At 40.9% G+C, this 18750-nt stretch overlaps 1 protein-coding gene across 2 annotated transcripts in view; it reads left to right on the forward strand.

The window, feature by feature from the left end:
• The window catches only part of col27a1a (collagen, type XXVII, alpha 1a), a 65963-nt gene that overhangs the window by 27734 nt on the left and 19479 nt on the right, over positions 1 to 18750 (forward strand). For both annotated transcript variants that reach the window (XM_031754679.2, XM_039614917.1), the window contains exons 8-22: positions 1371 to 1415; positions 3524 to 3577; positions 4047 to 4091; positions 5160 to 5213; positions 5952 to 5996; positions 9060 to 9113; positions 11307 to 11351; positions 13856 to 13909; positions 14135 to 14179; positions 15057 to 15110; positions 15487 to 15540; positions 16648 to 16701; positions 16787 to 16840; positions 17335 to 17388; positions 17544 to 17588. In XM_031754679.2, coding sequence (XP_031610539.2) covers positions 1371 to 1415; positions 3524 to 3577; positions 4047 to 4091; positions 5160 to 5213; positions 5952 to 5996; positions 9060 to 9113; positions 11307 to 11351; positions 13856 to 13909; positions 14135 to 14179; positions 15057 to 15110; positions 15487 to 15540; positions 16648 to 16701; positions 16787 to 16840; positions 17335 to 17388; positions 17544 to 17588 — 756 coding nt within the window. The remainder of the gene's footprint in view (positions 1 to 1370; positions 1416 to 3523; positions 3578 to 4046; positions 4092 to 5159; positions 5214 to 5951; positions 5997 to 9059; positions 9114 to 11306; positions 11352 to 13855; positions 13910 to 14134; positions 14180 to 15056; positions 15111 to 15486; positions 15541 to 16647; positions 16702 to 16786; positions 16841 to 17334; positions 17389 to 17543; positions 17589 to 18750) is intronic.

Here is an 18750-nt window from a genome sequence, read left to right on the forward strand (position 1 = left end):
TATGTTAGCGAAGAAGTGGATAGAAAACAGAAATTAAATTTAAGTAGTAATTAAAAGCCAGTGGTTGTGTCTCAGTATAAACAGACCAACAGGTATATTTGGACACGTGTAAGTGATCATCAGAAAGACTAAAATATTTCCCAGCTGACCACCGTCATAATATTGCACTTTATAATTGGGAAGTTTTCAGACATGTGCAGCATGTGTCTCCGAGTACATCTGCTCTCTTCTGTGTACCGGTTAGTGATAATACTTTCGCAAAATATGAAAACCCACAAAAATTCAAGCTTGTGTCGCTGTGTCTGTCAGCACCTGCTAACATCTCTACTTGTTTATTTGTGTTACTCGTGTATTTTCCTCTCAGCCAAAGGCATCTCCTCCTAGTGGTCTTTTGATGATGTGCACCAGATGATGTGAGGTGAAGGTTTTCCAACACAACACAGGGCTTATATGTGTGTTAGACACAGATGAAAGCAGACTGTTAAAAAAAATAGATCTGCAATGACAATTATCAAAGGTTTACTAGAAAACAACTCTTTGTTGACACAGTTGCTGGACCTATTAAAGCGCAGAAGGTGGTGTTTAAAATGCTGGGAACGGCAGTTTAAAGTGCTGCTGCGTAGTAGACCGACGAGAGCGATCGTGTAACGTAATGAGAAGAGGGATGCTGCGTCCTCTTCTCTTGCTGCAGTCAGTTGACAGAGCAGTGGATAGTTTACAGGAACTCTGGGAGCCTTGGCTTGGAACGCTGAAGCTGTGGTTTAGGAAAACGGGACAACAGGAGTCTTTCCTTTCTTCAGCCGTCTGTTTTTACTTTGTTTTTTTCCCCCTCTTTCCTTTTTTTTAATCTCTCTCTCTTGCTCCCTCACTCTATCAAACTGTGGTCTAGGAAGGCATGTCTTCCTACCTTTGATTTAGTTTTTTTTTCTTTTTCCTCCAGTCTTTGTCGGGGGTCTGTGCTGCTGGAGTCAGCAAAAACTGCAGGAAAGCACTATGTCAGGCTGTCTTCTGTGTTGCAGTCTGGCCTGCGTGCAGGGGGAGGGCCTTGCTATCTGACTTAAACAGGAAGGCATTTATATCCTCAACATGCCATGATCTTGGCAATAGTCTCCCGAAGACCCTGCGAACACAGCCAGTGGAAAGTCTGATCCATTAACAGAAGGGCAGATTGATACCTTGCATATGGCACCAAATTTGTCTGGTGGTGCTGTTCGCTTTAACACTTCACTCCACTTGTCATTCCCACACATGCTCCTGTGTTTGTCAGGCTTTTTCCTCAACTGTGAATCATTTCAGACTTTCCCACCTCTTTCTTTTTTTTCTGTTATTATTTTATACTCACTTATCATGTGATATTTTGGTTTCTTTAGGGACAGAAAGGTTTCCCTGGCCAACCCGGACTCCCTGGAGAGCCTGTAAGTATTTTCACAGGTGTTCTCTTTTATTTCTGCAACAGCCACCCTCACACTTACAGAAAAACCCATGTTCATTTCTATATCTTGTATATTCTCATTATATATTTTGCTTCTTTAACCTTAAATCTCCCCAGATGAACTCTTTTCTTTCAGGCACTTCTCTCTACCTCATGTACATCACATTATCTGCAATGCATATGCCTTCATTAGTGTCCACATATCTCCATTCACGTCCAGCTCATTCAAGTCTAAACCCTTGCTCTCGCTTCATTCTTCAAAATCAAAACTCAGTCGTCATTCACTCCAGGTGTTCAACCTTTCGCTCTGTGTGTATGTGTGCGCGCACCGAGGATGCCAGCTGGGCAGCCAGATTAGATTAGCCTGTTATAAAGCACTGGTGAGGACAGACATCTGGCCAAAGCACTGTGTTAAAGCGATGCACTCCAGGATATCAGAAAGTGATGCCAAAGAGAGGAAAAAATAGAGAGAAAAGAAACAGGAATAAGCCAAGTAGGCCAACAGTGACACACTCAGTGGCTGCTACTCCGCAGTCCTGGAGAAAGTTTCCCTTTGTGTGTGTCTCTTACGCTCCGGGCTTGTCGTTCAATCGTCACACTGTCTTACAGCATGTCACACTATGACATGCTGTGCTATTTTCTAGCAGGCCTTTATTTTCTGTCATATTTCCCAGGTCATTTATCTGGTTTGACTTTCCTTAATCTGTGGGAATCCATTCAATGGAGTCTTTTATTCCCTGCTAAGTGACGGAAGACATGACTCTGGCTGTTTAGTCCAGCCCAACACTATTTTTAAGCATGGAGAATCCAGCGTTGTGTCCAAAGTTATTTTTAATTGGCCAAGGTCATACTACTGTTTGCATTAAAGAAAGATCTTAGTCATGAAAAGAAGAGTGGAAATTTCTCCTCACTGTCACAGCTTTAAATAAGTCCCTGTGCTCAGGATGACGTCATCAGTTTGGGGAGTTCCTGCTCTAGTCATTCTAGAGAAGGTACTTTTTACTAATATGCCCTCCCACTCTATTCCTCCTCAAACGCCGCCCCCCTGTTTCCCACATAGCTGCTTCTGCTGATGATGATGGTCACAGTGTAAATCACCATAGTGCCAGCGACCAAGTTAGTTTGCTGTTGTGTGCAGTAACAAAGTGTCTTGATGACACTTTGTTACTGTAATGCACCACAGGCTGTATACAGAGCCTAAATCTACAGCTGGTCAGTTAAAGGCCTGAATGTCACAAAGCCAAATTCATGGCGTGTTTTAACTGGCAGAATCATACACTGCATTTATCCGAGAAAGGGAATGGCAAGGAAAATAAAACACAAACGCTTGTCCTTGCAAATTTTGAACACAACCCGCTTCTGTGCACATGTCTTATGCCTTCTGACAGTGACATAGACGGTACATGCATGCAAACCAAACTGCTAATTAGGGTCTATGGTCTGGAACACATCTGAAAAGTGAGGAGTGAAAGAAAAAAAAGAAGCTTTTCATGGTAATCAGTGGGAACAGTTCAGTGGGGTGGAATGTCACCAAGTTCATTTACACCAGTACTTTACTTAAGAACCAATTTGAGGTACATATACTTTTCTAGAGTGTTTATTTCCTTGCCACTTTAACATAATAATAAAGTATGATATCAAAATAATTTAAAAAAACCCACAGCCATATATATATATTATATATATGCCGAAGGTTTCTTCCTGTTAAAAGGGAGTTTTTCCTTCCTACTTCCACCAAGTGTTTGCTCATAGGGGGGCAGCTGATTGTTAGGGTTTTCTCTCTACTACTTTAGGGTCTTTACTGTAGAACATAAAACAGCTTGAAGTGATTTTTGTTGTGATTTGATGCTATATGTATAAATAAATAAATGACATTCAATTTAATTAATAAAAAGAACATATTGGAGACATATAGTTATTATACTTATCAATCACTGCATTTCATCCCATCTGCTTTGTCTACCTCACTGAAACCCTTCAGTGCTATGAATGGCCTGCTTGTGTGTGTTTGTGTTGCTGCAATTTTGATTGCCCACCCTACCGCTCTCTCCCTCTCCTCCACCTTCTCATTTGTCTCTCTCTCTTCTGCAGGGTGAGCAAGGTCCAGTCGGGAGCCCAGGTGCCAAAGGTTATCCTGGCAGGCAGGTGCAGTAAATCCTCTGCTGTGACTGGTACAGTTGTAGTCAGGGCCATAGTAAGGGCAGAGGGCCAAGACGAATTAGGTTATGCTAAGCAGATGGCTTGGAGGAAAAAAACATATTTGGGTAAAAACTAAACAGAAGAGTTGGAAAATGAAAAATAAATGCCTCAGAAATTAACATAGAGATCCACTTCAGTATTTAAGCCATAGCTGCTATGCAGAAATGTATGGCAGCGTATTTCACAGGAGTATTTATTATTGAGTCCTATCACCTTACCCCATTGGGAAGGTTCCTGTTATTTTTATAATAAACCTTACAGATTATAATATGAAGATGTATCTCTGTTACATTGCTTTTTAAAATATTCCATTCTAAAGTTAAAGTTGTAGACTTTGGTATAACCCAAATGAAGTACTTCAGGCACAGCTTCAAATGCAGGGCTGCTAAATTAAATTCCTCTCTTTGATTTTCAGGGTTTACCTGGGCCTATAGGACCAATGGGGCCTAAAGGCGTTCGGGTAAGGAGTCAACTTTCTGCTCTACAAATGTGCTGCTCAAGCTTAGATCTGTCTAAATGACCAGTATTGATGTTTTGACAGGATCACTGAATATACTTGCTTGTGAAACTTATAAAAAAAATGCGCAAAGAAGTTGCTAAATTAAGGTCTCGCTCACAAGCATTAGCATTTTGTGCTAGAAAGCTGTTGTTGGATGAGCACGTACTTGAATGCAACACCAGCCAAATTCTAGTACGTATGAAAGCATGCATGGTAGTAGTTGCACCAGCATCCACCACCGCACACATAAATAAACACACACGCAACTAGTGTGTGTACCACTGTTAATAGCGTGCTAAACTTAGGAGCCTTCACCTGTAGTACAAACATTGTGTTACTGTATACAGACTCTTATTCAGAGACTGGCTGTTGATAAGCCTTCTCATGCAAACCAACACCCTTTAGTCACACAAACAAAAAAACAGACGCGGGTGGACACAAACTGATTTTTATGTTGCATTTCAATAAAGGTTCTTTATCAGTTTCCCTTGGCTGCTCCGAAACCTCCCCCTGCCCCCACTGGCTGGAATTTCCTGTTTAAGCTCAGTTTGAGGCCCTGCTGTCTTAAGGAGGCATTCTAGTCCCCCTTTTGCTCACTGCACTACCTTTCTCTGTTTTCTGCTCTCTTTCCTTTGCTGACTACTACGTATTGTGTAAACTCATCTGACGCCTCGCTTCTAACTAGCACCTGAACTGTTCCTCCAGCGTTCAACTGTGGTGTTTCTGCTTGTTGTCGTCTGTGTGTGTCTCCACCATACTGACAGCCCAGTGTGATGTCCTGGCTATCTTCAGAGATCCCTGGCGTGAGGGTATGTGCCCTTGGACTACATCGTGGAAGCCAGCACCATGCAGTCCATGGGCATATACACTTGCCTCATGGCTTGGTTCTTCATGCAAGCCAACCCAGTCCGTGGTGGACCGTCATCCACTGAAAACCAGCCCCACAGCCATTAGGTTTTTTTTTCCTACTGCTTTTGTGCTATCCAAATACTCATCCATATTCCTCCTGTCTCCTCTTCTCTCCTTCAGGGTTTCATTGGAATCCCAGGCCTTTTTGGCCTGCCCGGTCCTGATGGCGAAAGAGTGAGTCCTTTTCAAATGTATATTTCTCTCAAGCAATCAGTAACTCAGAAAATGTACGCGGACCAGCCGAATCCAGCTAATGGGCCTGCGAAAGGACAGCATTTCTTCTTCTGCCTTTTGTACATTCAGCTGTCTTGTTGTTATAACACGAGAAGCAGTCCCCAGCTGTCCGAGATGCTGCTGTATAAAGCTGTGTGGGAGTGTTGATGACTCATAATAAAAGCCCCCCTTTTAAGGCCTTTGAACTGCCTGAACTCACTAAGGCCTCTTACTTCTGTACAGCCATTTGCCTACTTATGACACGGTCCAGGAGGTTGCATCAGCACAGGATAGGCTGTAATCAGGACTTGTACCATCTGTAGCCAGAAAGATACACATAAAGCAGAGACTATGCATAGCTCTCTTCTTCCAGCAGACTCTTGTTCTCATTTAATAGATATATGTGCACAATGGAAGCCTAGATCCCTCATAACAGGTTGGAAAATATAGGCTAGGCTGCAGTCAGCTGCTGCTCACATCTGCTGAAGCAGGAGAGGAGACAGGCTTACAGCTATGGCTTTTTAATAGTGTGTTTTGGGCTTGAATCAGTTCTACCCAAAAGTGCTATGTTTTGATTTTGATATGGCTTTTTACATAATGTCTGACTCTGTCTTTCTTCTTTGTTTCTGTCTTCTTTCCACCCTTTCTGTTCTGCTTTCTTTTCTACTTCTGCTCTCTCTATCTTGTTTGGATTTTCAGGGTATACCCGGCGAACCAGGGAAGAGGGGCAAGATGGGTAGGCCGGTAAAGTTTTGTCTCAACATACTTTGCAGATAATCTTTCAAAAATGTGATAAATTGTGATGGATGTGCTCATTTTGAATGTTCGCTTTGTTATGGATGCTGATTATAGCTTTTAGAACCTTAAAGTTCAGAGACAAGTTTGGAAAAAAAAGAAAAATTTCCTGTATTTGGGTCAGATCGAAACTTTTTGTGCAAAGAATCCAACACATACACATATGAAAATTTATAAGGTCTGCATTTACGTCATTCTTTCAATCAGCTAAGTATTTCCATGGCTGTTGGAAGGGTTAACTGCAGCCTGAATAGAGTGGAGTCCCACCAGCCGCATGTCGGGGTCTTGGATGTAACAAGAAAAAGGCTTTTGTTGGAGTAATGGGCTTTCGGTCCCCCCCAGCATGGAGCCAAGCCATTTGGAAGGAAGCCGCTGATTCTGTTGTGTGTGTCAGATATAGTGTTCAAAGTCAGTTTGACAGAGTGTTTTAGAAAGAGTGTGTAACCCCCGACACACACTGCTGAGATCATTCTGCAGCTGTTGCTTATTGGCTTTTCAGTAAATAAGGCATTTATTGGCCAAAACGTCTAAACACACGCAAGCGAGTGTCCACTATTGTGAGGCTTTTAGAAGTAGATGCTTATTCTGTTATTAGGCAATTGTTTAAGAAGCAGCTGCAGATACAAATTTAGCACTTCAGAAGTTTTGGGGGCCTTTTGCATTTGATTTGATTGCGTTAGATTTTTTTCGGAGTGCGTACGTGTGGGTGTTCTCCTCACTTAAAGAGGCCTGCATTATAAGATAAGTTTTACAGCCATGAAAACGGCACAGAGATATAAAAATATCGTTATTTTGGTCTGTTTAGTACCAATGTCCATGACATTTCTTATACATAACATCCTTAAAAGACAGCATTAAATGTACTGAAGTAAATTTAGAAATTAAGTACATTTCTGGCCTGCAAAAGCAACTGAAAGACACAGACACATATCGTCATCACTGTCATCTGGTTTCAGTGCTTTTGCATGGAAAATGGAAAGCATGGACGCTTAATGAGATGATCCCTCAGAGATCATCCCTCTCCTCCCTGATGGAACAGAAGAACCACAAGAACACGAGCCAGACATTTTAATGTCCATCACCAGAGCACTTGTACTCTGTCGAGGAAGCACACACACACAGACGCACAGTCTGCCATCTACCAACGAGTCAAGAGCGAATATATCTAAAACAGTGGAAAGCTTAAAAAGTTTCCAAAGTGCATTGCCAACATTTCTACATAACCTTTTTTTTCTGTTCGACTGTGTTTGTCTGTTGGTGGTGGTTGTCTTTATCAGGCTCATCTGTTGCAGTTCTTTTATATCAGTCCAGTATCTTGCAGTAAGTGCTGCTGCTGTTTGATCCTTTTTAAGGTTAGGGCTGATGAAAAGGGTGGTCTGACATAATGTGAAAGCAGAAATACACTAAAGGCTCACATGACTCTCCTCAAAGGCTTTTTAAGTACTTGGCAAATCCACGTTTCCCACATTTGTCCTCAGCTCGTACGGCAGCGGCGACAGCTACATGATTCATCTTTTGGGTCACTGTCATCCTTCGTAGATGTGTGTTCCCCCAGCGCTCACAATTTTATTGTGCTATAAAGCAGGCTTCTCTAGCACAATGACCCTACTTCGATGTTTTTAGGTAGCGTGGTACTCCACCTGCTACAGAAACAATGTGCAATTACAGCAGTTAGTGCTGTTAGGATCGCCTCATTGACCTGATGCGAAGTTTCAGGAGAAACATTTAGAAAGCATCAGTCAAAGGGATTTATTATTGTCTAAAAGTGAGGTTGAAATGGCGTTTTGTTTTCAAGAAACAACCTGCAAAGGAGTTGCGTTTAGTCAGCACAATTTGCTTCTAAGTATAGACAGAGATTTAAATGCAGTATATCTAAATCATCTCCACTCTTGCAGAAATAACTGACATTTTCTGGAGGTAACAGTAATTGGCATTTTGAAACAATGCATTGAGGCCAGAATAGAAGAACCTAGCCATTATGAGTCTTTCTGAATGGTTTGGTTTAAAATGCCTTGGCCCTACTGCTTTATGCAGATGTGGTTTCTCTGCGCTAAACCACCAACTGTTAGCAAAGCTCTGATTAGCTTCCCTGTTACTGCTAAATGGACAGAGTAATTACTTGGCTTACGGTAGAACAGTAGAACAGTTGGCTACACACAGCCTACAGCTGATAGATTTAATGCTTTTAATGGAGCCATTATACTCTTATTTTGCGCATATTTCAAATTACTTTATATTTAATGCTATATTTGACTCTGTGAAATTATTATAATTGCCGCACTATTACAGTAGCAGCACTCTTGGCTGTGCAACAGTCAGCAGTATTTGTGAAAGTGTGCTCTGTTAACTTGACTCCGTGGTTAAGGCCATTCCCATTGGCATATTTGACCCTACTACAATGCACTTCTTTTTTTAATTGCATCAGTATTTGCACAATCAATGCAAATACAATCGCCTTGTGTGCACTAAAGTGACTGTAACTAAAATATGCTTATTTCAGCAGTAGATCACAAGACTTGTAGAGATGACGCTCCAGAGAACGATCATCCATCTCCAGTGATCATTATCTCTGAAGAGCTTTATACCATCTTTCAGCTTATTGGTTTGTTTTTGCTTCCTTAAATGTGCTGCTTTGGTTCTCTCATTGCTTATCTCAATGTGTCATTTGGCCAATAAAGAAGCAACTGAACACTTCCTGCTCAGCATCATATGACAGGCTCCTTCAGTTAGTGAATTAGTGGATTTTGGGGGGCAGATTACAGTGGGCATCACATGGCCAGAACCACTCCTATAATGAATATTTGTGTCCCTCCATAAATGCTGGATGTGTCTATAAGGAACTGCTCACCAAATCAATTTGAATGCCGTGTTCACAGCCGTGCGTTTCCCCCAAGTTGCCCAAAAATCAGTTGTCTCTGAGCTGAACTAAAAGCAACAGGACATACATTTCTGAATATCTATGTTTGAGTTGCTGTATGTCACCAACATTAAAGTTCCTCTCTCTGTTTTCAGGGGTTTCCTGGGGACTTTGGGGAGAGAGGACCACCTGGGCCTGATGGAGAGCCAGTATGTCACACGCTCACTTACCCACACACATGCCCCTGATGTTTACTGTAACAATTTCACAGTGCTTGTGGCTAAATCCTCAGTCGGTCCAGCAGTTTGCCTCCATGTTTGGGTTTTGTTTGAAGTTGTTCTCGACAAGCATCGCTATTGCATTTCATTTCGTGTCATGCCTCCAGCTGCTGTAGGTCATTTTCCTTGGCACATATTTTCCAAAAAAGAAAAACAAAAAAGAAAAAAGCTGTATTAAGTGGGGACCAGTCTCAAATGTAGCTTTTCCTATTCGCCGCTGTAAACTGGGTCCCAACACACGTATAGCATCACAGCCATGAGAAGGCGATATCCAAGAATAGTAAATGATGTAATAGGATGCCATTTTGAATAATGACTCCCCCCGTTCATTAATGACGGACCAGCAAAACCCAGTCTGTGGCTTAATTCCGTCCATATGGAAGACATCAAATAATCGGACTGTAGCATTTCCACTATTTTTGATATTCCTACAAATGTGGGACCTAATAAGCCCGTCAGTGAAAACTCTAAAACAAAAACATAAAAACATGAGCAAGTTACACGTGATGCACTCTGAAATATGCATAATAAAAGTGAAGTGAAGGTTTATGTTTTAGAAAACACTTCACTTATCCATCTCTGACTTCTCCAATTAGTCAGTTCTTCTAGAGCAGGCAACTGAACTGCTAATAAATCTTTTCTTGGGCCTGACATTTATTCTCTTCCTGAGAAAAAGACCTATCTTCCAAAGTGGATTACGCATTAGATTTATCAAATGTTATTATGAAATAATCAGTCTGGCAAGCTTATGGAATATATGAAAATATATTTATATATTTTACTTTTTCCTTCTCCACTCTTTGTTGTCTTTACTTGTGACGACATGTTTAATGCATTTTACTCCTGCAAAGCAAGCAGGTTGTCTTCAAATCTTGATGAAGCTTAAAATGTTTGGGAAAAAAGCAGAATATACTTATTTAATCTTAGATGCTTACCGGAAAAGTCAGACTCAACAAGGCTGTGCTTCTTGGGGGCATTGAGCTATCAGTAATTTCACATGCAGACGAAAAGCTATCATCACGCTTAGTAGATATGTATAGTTTGTTATGTGTTTATGGGTAGCTGCAGTAGAGACGGGCAGGAAATGTCTTGTAGATGGATGTACCATGAGATTGCCATCAAACTCCTATGAGGCTCATTGAAAAATCATCAGATTTGCTGTGATGATGGTGTTGGTGATGGCATCATAAGTCACCGAATAAGTAATCCTTTGAAGAAAAATGACCATGGCCATGGCTAAAACAGTCAACTTCATGATGGTGGTAAATAAAAGAAAATACCATTTAAACAATGACATCACCTACTGCGCAATGTTGTCGCCTTTTGATGCCACCAGTTTTGCTGTTGCCATGTTGGTGCTTTAAAACTGGGCATCATGAGCAATAGGAAACTTGTCATTAGCTAATGAGGTTATCCAGTGAGCATACTGTATAATTCTCCATAAGTTACAAATTAAACTTTGTGTTTTATTCAATATAACCACCATTAAGTCATCAGGAAAGTGTTTACTGAGGTCACAGAACAAGGGAGCCAAGGTTTCTTTTCCCATAGACTTCTACACAACTGGAAGACTTTTTGCAACCAATAGAGTCGCCCCCTGCTGGCCATTAAAAAGAAAGCAGGTCTCTTTTGCATTGGCTTCATGTTTCCAAAGTTTAGTGAAAGAAATTACTTTCTTTCACTAAACCTTTATGCTGTCTATGAAGAAAAGTAAAAAATCAATGAGATAGATTTTCTTTAACACTGAATGGGTATACTGTACTAACTCCTGGATATTTCACTGGGTTAAAGTAAAACCTGTTAATGGCCTTAATTAGGATACAGTCTCTGTCCACTTGTCTTTCTTTCTTTTTTTTTCTTTTTTGAGGTAGAACCTGCATATTTGAAAACGCCACAGTGGGACGATGGTCTCACATCCCTTTTACTTCTACCTGAGACCCCTCACACACACACAAATATGCACACACATATTCATGCACACAGCCCCCTCTCATAAGCTGCGAAGAACACTGAGCCACTCTTCTGAGCATGTTTGTTTAAAAAAAGGGCCAATAACCCATGAAACTTGCTCCTTTTCCCTCTCTCTTCATCTCACTAACTCTCTCTCTCCTCCTCTCCAACTAGGGTAACATGGGAGCCCCCGGTCCAAACGGAGTTCCTGGACTTATTGTGAGTTGTAGTTTGTGTGTTTTCTGTGCACTGTCTCAAGCATCCACAGCTGCAAATGTTTAAATGAAACTGAATATACCTGCAAAACTGGAAAAAAAGGAGAAAACTTTATTAGCTCGCATTTATGTCGCCTGCCAGTTTGGTGGGAATCTAATTCATATATTTGATATAGATATTAGGTGAATGTGGATGGCTCTTAGACTCCAAGGCTTTTTTCACAGTGAATGCAAAGCCTGAATTGTGCAGCTTATTTCTGCTATTTTCTCACATGAAGAACAAGGCAGTCGTCTGCAGTTTATCAATCACACTGCCCTTAACAGTGCATCTTGTCCTCCTCTTGAAGCTCCCTTTTAATAACTATTTTTAGAACAGAGCTGCCCCCCGCCCACCCATCACCTTGCCCTCCATGCCTGCCCAGCCCGACAGCCGCATAATTGTGTGTGATTATAATGTCTCCCTGGTTTCTCTTGTTGCGTCCCGTCTTCACCCATTGCTGCCACTCCTCCCGACCTATTCTAGGCCACCGGTGGTGGTAGTAGGCCTGTAATTGAAGGACTATGATTACAGCCCTAGTCTGAGCTTTGTGTCCTCTTTATCCGTCTTATCCGTCAGTATAATGTACAGTACGTAGCAGCAGGACGGAGCGCCACTACAAAGATAAAAATATACAGTCACTCTTCTCTGGGGACTCCAAAGCTGAGAAGCTTTGGGTGAAGGTTGGCAACTACTGAAGAAGAGAAAATGTCTAGACTACGACTCTCACTTAGAAATACACTTATAATAGATAGATATAGATATTTAACAGTTGAAAAAAACTGAACCAAATTTTATTGTGTCAAATACTGCTGAAATACAAACAAGGCCTCCTTTGAGGTCATGAAGTCTCATCTGTGACAGTTTTTCACCAGTATGATGTTTCCGTGTCTATGATTATGCAAGGAATCACTGGATTTCATTATCAGTATTCTCCATTACCTGAAACAATAACAAGCTGAATCAATTCTACGTCTCTTATGTAATCACACTCATCCAAGTGACTTCTTCAGTCTCAGCTTACTGCAGGTTTCCCCAACCTTATAAAGAGTACATCTACGCAATAACTGAAACTAGCCCACTGCATGATCAATGGGCTGTGAAGTCAGTTCCTTGATCATTAATGTGCAAATTGTCATGACTGAAAACGCTAGATGAACAGAATCAGTCTTTTGCGATTTACTTACCTGGATGATTGAGCATGCATCAAGACATGTTTTTATAGGGTTTCATATGTGCATAAATACAAAAACAGGCCTTTTTAGCCTGTTGTTAGCTGGTTACTGGGCAACCTTTTGGCGTCTCATTATATCATGAAATTTTGTGGCTACAAATGAGATGTCATGGTTGGGAAATAAAAATGATGCGATCCCTTTGTAAGGTCTTATAGTTGTTAAAATCCAAAAAACAGGTTATAGATGCGTTAGTTTGATGCTATGTGGATGACATAATAGTATCTGATATGTATAACAATGTTCAGGGGCTTAAGATGTACCTCTCAATTTGCTGGCTAAACACCTGAGTTTGCAGCTAAAGTAGCAAACACACAGACAGATGGATTTCAATGTGTGCACAGAACAGAGGCAAGTACTTCTCATTGCAGCATCATCCTCCAAAAACACACACAGAGACACACACAAAAATACATATGGACCTTGCTCTTAGTGACCATTGGGTTTGAATACTTGAATACCCCAATACTGCAAATCTGTGTCTTTTGAATATGCAAAATTCAGTTTCAGAGTTCATTTCTGGGGAAGATGAAAGTCTATACAGAAGTGAATCTGCTGTTTTAAGAGAGCAGCTAAGTATCAAGTGAGAGTTCAGGTAGAGTGATAATAAACCTGAATTCAGTGAAATTAAGATGTGTTTCTTCATGCATTTCTAGCAATTCGTGAGCAGGAAATATGCAATTGAAATTAACATTTAAGTGTGAGACTAGAGCACTGAAACTATAGAGCAGATTTTGTGTTTTTAGAGACAAATCAGTCCAGCAGGATATGACTTAATTATCAGGTATTAGATTCCATTAGATTAGAAGTTTTGGGGGGGTTGCCTTTTAACTTCATAATACCAAATTAAGTGAGTTGCTCCGAGGTGCAATTTTGCAGCTTATACTTAATAACATCCTCTGTCGATTATTCACTGAGGCTAATGTTTGAAACTCTGAGCCAAGGCTACTCTTTGATTTAATCTTCAGATGCACAATCTTGGCTTCTGACCACAACATCTTTTCATTCTTCCCGGTGTCAGTCATATATTATCATCCATTGTTTTATGTTGTGTGCGATGTGATAGCAAAGCTGGAAGCAAGACAGTGAATTTATTCTTAATGGATCCCAAAGTGCGCTCTTATTGTATATGTGTTTTTTACATTAATGAATGGAGCCTGGGCCACATCTTTGTTCTTTATGCATGTGATATCACTATGTATTAATGTGTTTCTTGTTTATCCCATCTTCTTGCATTAGGGAGACATGGGACCTGTGGGACAGATTGGCCCGCCAGGACCTAATGGACTGAAAGTAATCTCTCACACACATCACACATATAGAGATAGAAACTGTTGCCTTCACTGTCTTATTTTTATCCGTTATTGTATATGCAGTAAAACAAAAGATTTTTTTTAGAAAGCCTATTTGAAGCTTTTGAATTTGGATTAGTTGGGAGTTATGTGCCGTAAAGATGCACTTTTGATAGAATTTGGCTTTTGGGGTGCCCTTCAACCAGTTTGTTGGTGCTTTTTCCAGGGGGTGCCTGGAAATCCAGGAGAACCAGGACTGAAAGGTGATAAGGTGATCTGAATATTCCTGTTATTGACCTGTGTTTAAGCAGCATGTGATGGATATGTAGTCTTTTGCATCCTACCGTAGATATTTCTGTCCAGAGTTTAGACTTTAAACAGCATGCTTTCATTAGGTGTCACCTGCAAATTAACTTATATAAACGTCTGAGGATAGTTTCTATTGGTTAGATGAGGTTTCCATATGCATATTTTTGTGAAATCTTTAATGGAAGCATTTTAATTTGAAGCAGCCAGCCAAGCTATTGAAGAAAATGAAAGAAAAGTAGACAGACATTGTCCTTGAAATTTAAAACAAAAAACACACACCATGAAGAGACCACTCAGCACTGATGATTTAAGAAGGCTCAACAAGCAGGCCTTTTAAGGACAGCAGTAAAATCTGGCTGCCTCTACTAAAACCAGAACAGTGCACAATACCTTAATGATGGTAAAGCACAAATAGTCAGATCTGAAAGTGACTGAAAGACCTTCATCAGAGGCCTCATGTTTGAAATTTGGTTTATTGGACACTTCTCACTTTGCATTTGTAATTACTGCAGTTTCTCATTATTACTCATTTGTTTTATAATCGAACGGCCTGCAAAACATGTGGTGTGACAAACTGCAGCAATGCCTTTCATAATACATACTGACACCACATGGAATAGTTGGCTAATCCAGTAAATAACACTCGCTGTGTGTGGATATTCATGAAGTGCAAACTGCTAATTAGTATTGTCTGTTTAAAAAAAAAAATAAAAGCTTGTATTTGGAAAAGTGGAACATTTCATTCCCCCCTAATGGTTTCCATTTTTTTCTTTTTTTCTGTCCATACCTCATCCATCTTCCTATGTATGCGTGTTCGTCTCCTCCTCTCTCTCTGTCAGGGTGAAATTGGGATTCCTGGAGAGCAAGGGGAGATTGGATTCAAAGGAGACAAGGTACGTCACCTTTGCAACGCATTTGTGCACGTCACACATGCACACGCTCTCTATCTCACTGCTTTCTGACCTCCTCAGCCACCGTACGGCACGCTACCTGCAGTACACTCGTGTTACACAGCCTTTGTCTTTGCAAAATGACTTTTCCAGATGTCTGCTGTTCAGCTTAAGGAAATTCTTATGTTCACCCTCCACATTTATCTCTGTGTGTAAGCAAAATTCGAATCCATCACAGAGCAGAGTGGCCCCAAGAGATAGCACAATCTTGAACAGAGAGTCATGCATGTCGAATGTCTGCTTCGCTAGAAAAGAAATTAAGCTTCTGATCCTGTCTGACTGTCTCTCTGAGTTTTTAACTTTTGTTTGCATTGGACAGGGTGTCCAGGGGGCCCCAGGTTTACCAGGCATCCGTGGGAAACCAGGACCACAGGTTAGTTCTTGCCTGGGAATGTAATCATGAAAACCAGGAATACATTTAACTGTTAAAATGTGGACAGAATTTAGATAAGCAATAGTTTACTCTCTTTTTTTTTGCCTTCATTGGCCCTTAAGCTATTACCTTAATAGCCTTTGTGCTAACGGTTTGGCCAGAAAACAAAACTCAAGATATGTCTATTAGTTCTGCTAACAGACATACCAGTTAACTTAGCAGAAAGCTGAAAACTGCAAGCCCGGCAGTGTGAAAACATCCAAAACCTGCACATTATGTAATCTTTAATGTTTAAAGTGTTTTATTTAACTCAACAGTAAACATAACCATTTGTATAGCGTGTTATGTCCAGGACTATTTCTTGGCCTGAAGCAGCAATTTCCTATCCATGAGGTTTACAAGCAGCCAGGAAGTGTCCAGGAAGTCACTGATCTTTGCCAGGAAACTGTCACCAGCATTATTTGTCAGGTCAAGTGGCTCTATAGTGTAGTGGTTTCTATATTTGCCTAAGAAGTGAGAGACCCCCAGTTTGATCCCAGAAGGAGGCACAAACCTTTATAGGGTTGCATCAAATGTAAAAAAATCTGCCAAATCAAACATGTGGAGCTACCCACTGTAGCGATCCCTTGTGAATAAGGGAGCAGCTGAAAGTAGCAGTTCAGTCTCTCAGAAAGTTAAGTCCAGCTTCACTAACCACACCCAGGACTGATTATGCCAGACCTGCTGAATCAAGAAATCACTTAAACAGAACCTGTCTGACAAAGTTAAGTAGATCTCAAAAAGCAGCACATCATGCCACAATGTAAAGAAACATCTGAGAAACAAAGTCAGTTGGAAAAGGGTTCCAGTAAACCACGGTGAGTGCCATTATTCACAACTTGGAACAGTGGTGAAGCTTCTCAGGAGTGACCGGCCGACCAAAATTACTCCAAGAACTCGTCAACGACTCATTCAGGCCTCACTCGCCTAAGTTAATGTCAGAGTTCATGATTCGACAATAACAACACGACTAGGCAAAAATGGCGTCCATAGAAGAGAGGAGGAAATCACTGCTGACCAAAAAGACAAACAAAGACTTCAACTGTTTTACATCTTTCTCTTAAACAGGGAAAGCCAGGAGAGAAAGGTCCCGACGGTACCCCCGGACCTCCGGGCCCTGAGGTTTGTATTTACTCCTTCATTGTTGCATTTGATGTCTGCATTTCAAAGACAGAATAATAATTGATGCCCTTTTTAATCTCAATAGGGTTTTCCTGGTGACATGGGACCACCAGGAGAGAACGGCCTTGAAGGACCAAAGGTTAGTAAAATCATGATCTAGGCTAAGCAGTCCCTAAACTAACTCAAAACAGCGACAGAACTTGGCTGGTGCTCCACAGCAACACTGGGAGAAATACAGCAGCTCTTGAGCTAAGTTATAACGTCAGCCCCCTAATATTCACACGATGACAATGTTTTTATATATTTTTTTAAGTAGGTGTAATACCACTGCCTTATTTTAGTTTTGAGCGTTACTTTTGCTTATGCTTGATCATAAACTAAACATCATCTGGAGAAAGTTTCAGTAGATGATAGCATTTAAGGAACTGTCCGATAACACTAGAGTCATGAGGATTCATCCTCTGGGGCCCATTGTTGTCTGTCTCAAATTTTTACGGCTTTCCATCCAATCTAACTAACAGACCTGTATCTGTTTCCCCATAACAGTGCTGCTACTGTGGCTCAAAACACATATGTAAATGCTACAATTACTTTTACAATTTAGCATTGTTTTACTGTCTTTTACCCATCAAGGGAAAACCAGGGGCTAGAGGTTTACCAGGCCCACGAGGAATCCCTGGCTTGGAGGTAAGACTCTCAGACGTCACCCACATAAGAATGACCCCACTGTGCCTGACAGGCATTAAAAGATTTATGGCACAAGGAATTTTAATTTTTTTGCTAAGGAACACTTAATGTCCCTAAACATAAGCCATGCTAAGATCAATATCATCTGTTTCCAGGGAGACGAGGGCCCTATTGGACCACCGGGCCTAACAGGACTCGAGGTGAGTTATTGGTTAAATACCTGGTCCTATGAAAATAGAGGATACGAGAGAAAGATAGTCGGGCCTCATGTAGGCCACAAAAAACAAGGCTCATTATTTTCCACCAGAGTATCATATGTTAGAATAACACAATGTGCGCATGTTTGATCAGTGAAAAACAAGGGCTATAATTGCCTGTTTCTGTAGTTGTATCGTATAATTTAGCATGTTTGTCTAAATTGTATCCCATGCAGAAGCATCCTATTTCTATCTGTGGTAAGCTCCTCGCCAAAGATAGAGGGAGGGGAAGGGACAGAGCTATCACTTAGACTGTGAAAAACATTGCAGTGTGAGGCTAAATTTGTCCTCAAGCTTGACAATCAACTAAATTAATACTTACTGTTTAAATTAGCGTGGTGTTTGCACCCCAGGGTTAAACTTTTACTACAGAGTAGACAGTAACCTAACCACAAAGACAGAAAGAGCTATACAAGATCAATATGTGGCCTGCTTTAAATCATGTGTTACTCCTTTTAATTCTCAGCCAGCTCCATCGTACGTATTTTAACTTCACTGCTTAGCTTTAATTATGCATGTGCAACATTTGCTGTGCCACAGTTAGAGATCATATGAGCGGTGATAAAGTAGGCTGTCTTTGTGGGTTTTTCTTGCTTTGGACAAGTCAGAAGTCTTGATTCTGTGTCTTACACAGCCTGCTGTAGCCTCAGGATAATTTACTCACGGTGCATGCAATTCTTGATTATGGCCACTAGGGGGCAATAATTGCCATCACCATGTTTATAGGTGGAACGATTTATAGGTGTCATAAAATGCTTGAAGACAGTAATGGGCCACTGCAGAAACATACGATTTGTGATTTTGATTATTAAAATCCTTTTGAAATGACTGAAATTTTAAAAAAATTATTTTCAGAATAAATATTTGGTCAAGTTTACGCTTCACCGCAAAACAAACTCAGATGCTACCTAAGTAATTGTCATCCCATCCTTTCTTCCATTCATCTGCACTTTCTTTCAGCCTAACTCCCTCCACACTCACCCTCCTCCCACCCACTCGGCTGCATCAGACTCTAACCTCCTTTTTGTGCTCCTTCTGAGGGGAAGCGCCGTACGACTCCTCCGGGAGTTGTCATTGATCTCTGGCCAGGTGCCGCAGGTCCTCC

The sequence above is a fragment of the Oreochromis aureus genome, linkage group 7 (assembly GCF_013358895.1).
Source record: "Oreochromis aureus strain Israel breed Guangdong linkage group 7, ZZ_aureus, whole genome shotgun sequence".
NCBI classification, from domain to species: Eukaryota; Metazoa; Chordata; class Actinopteri; order Cichliformes; family Cichlidae; genus Oreochromis; species Oreochromis aureus.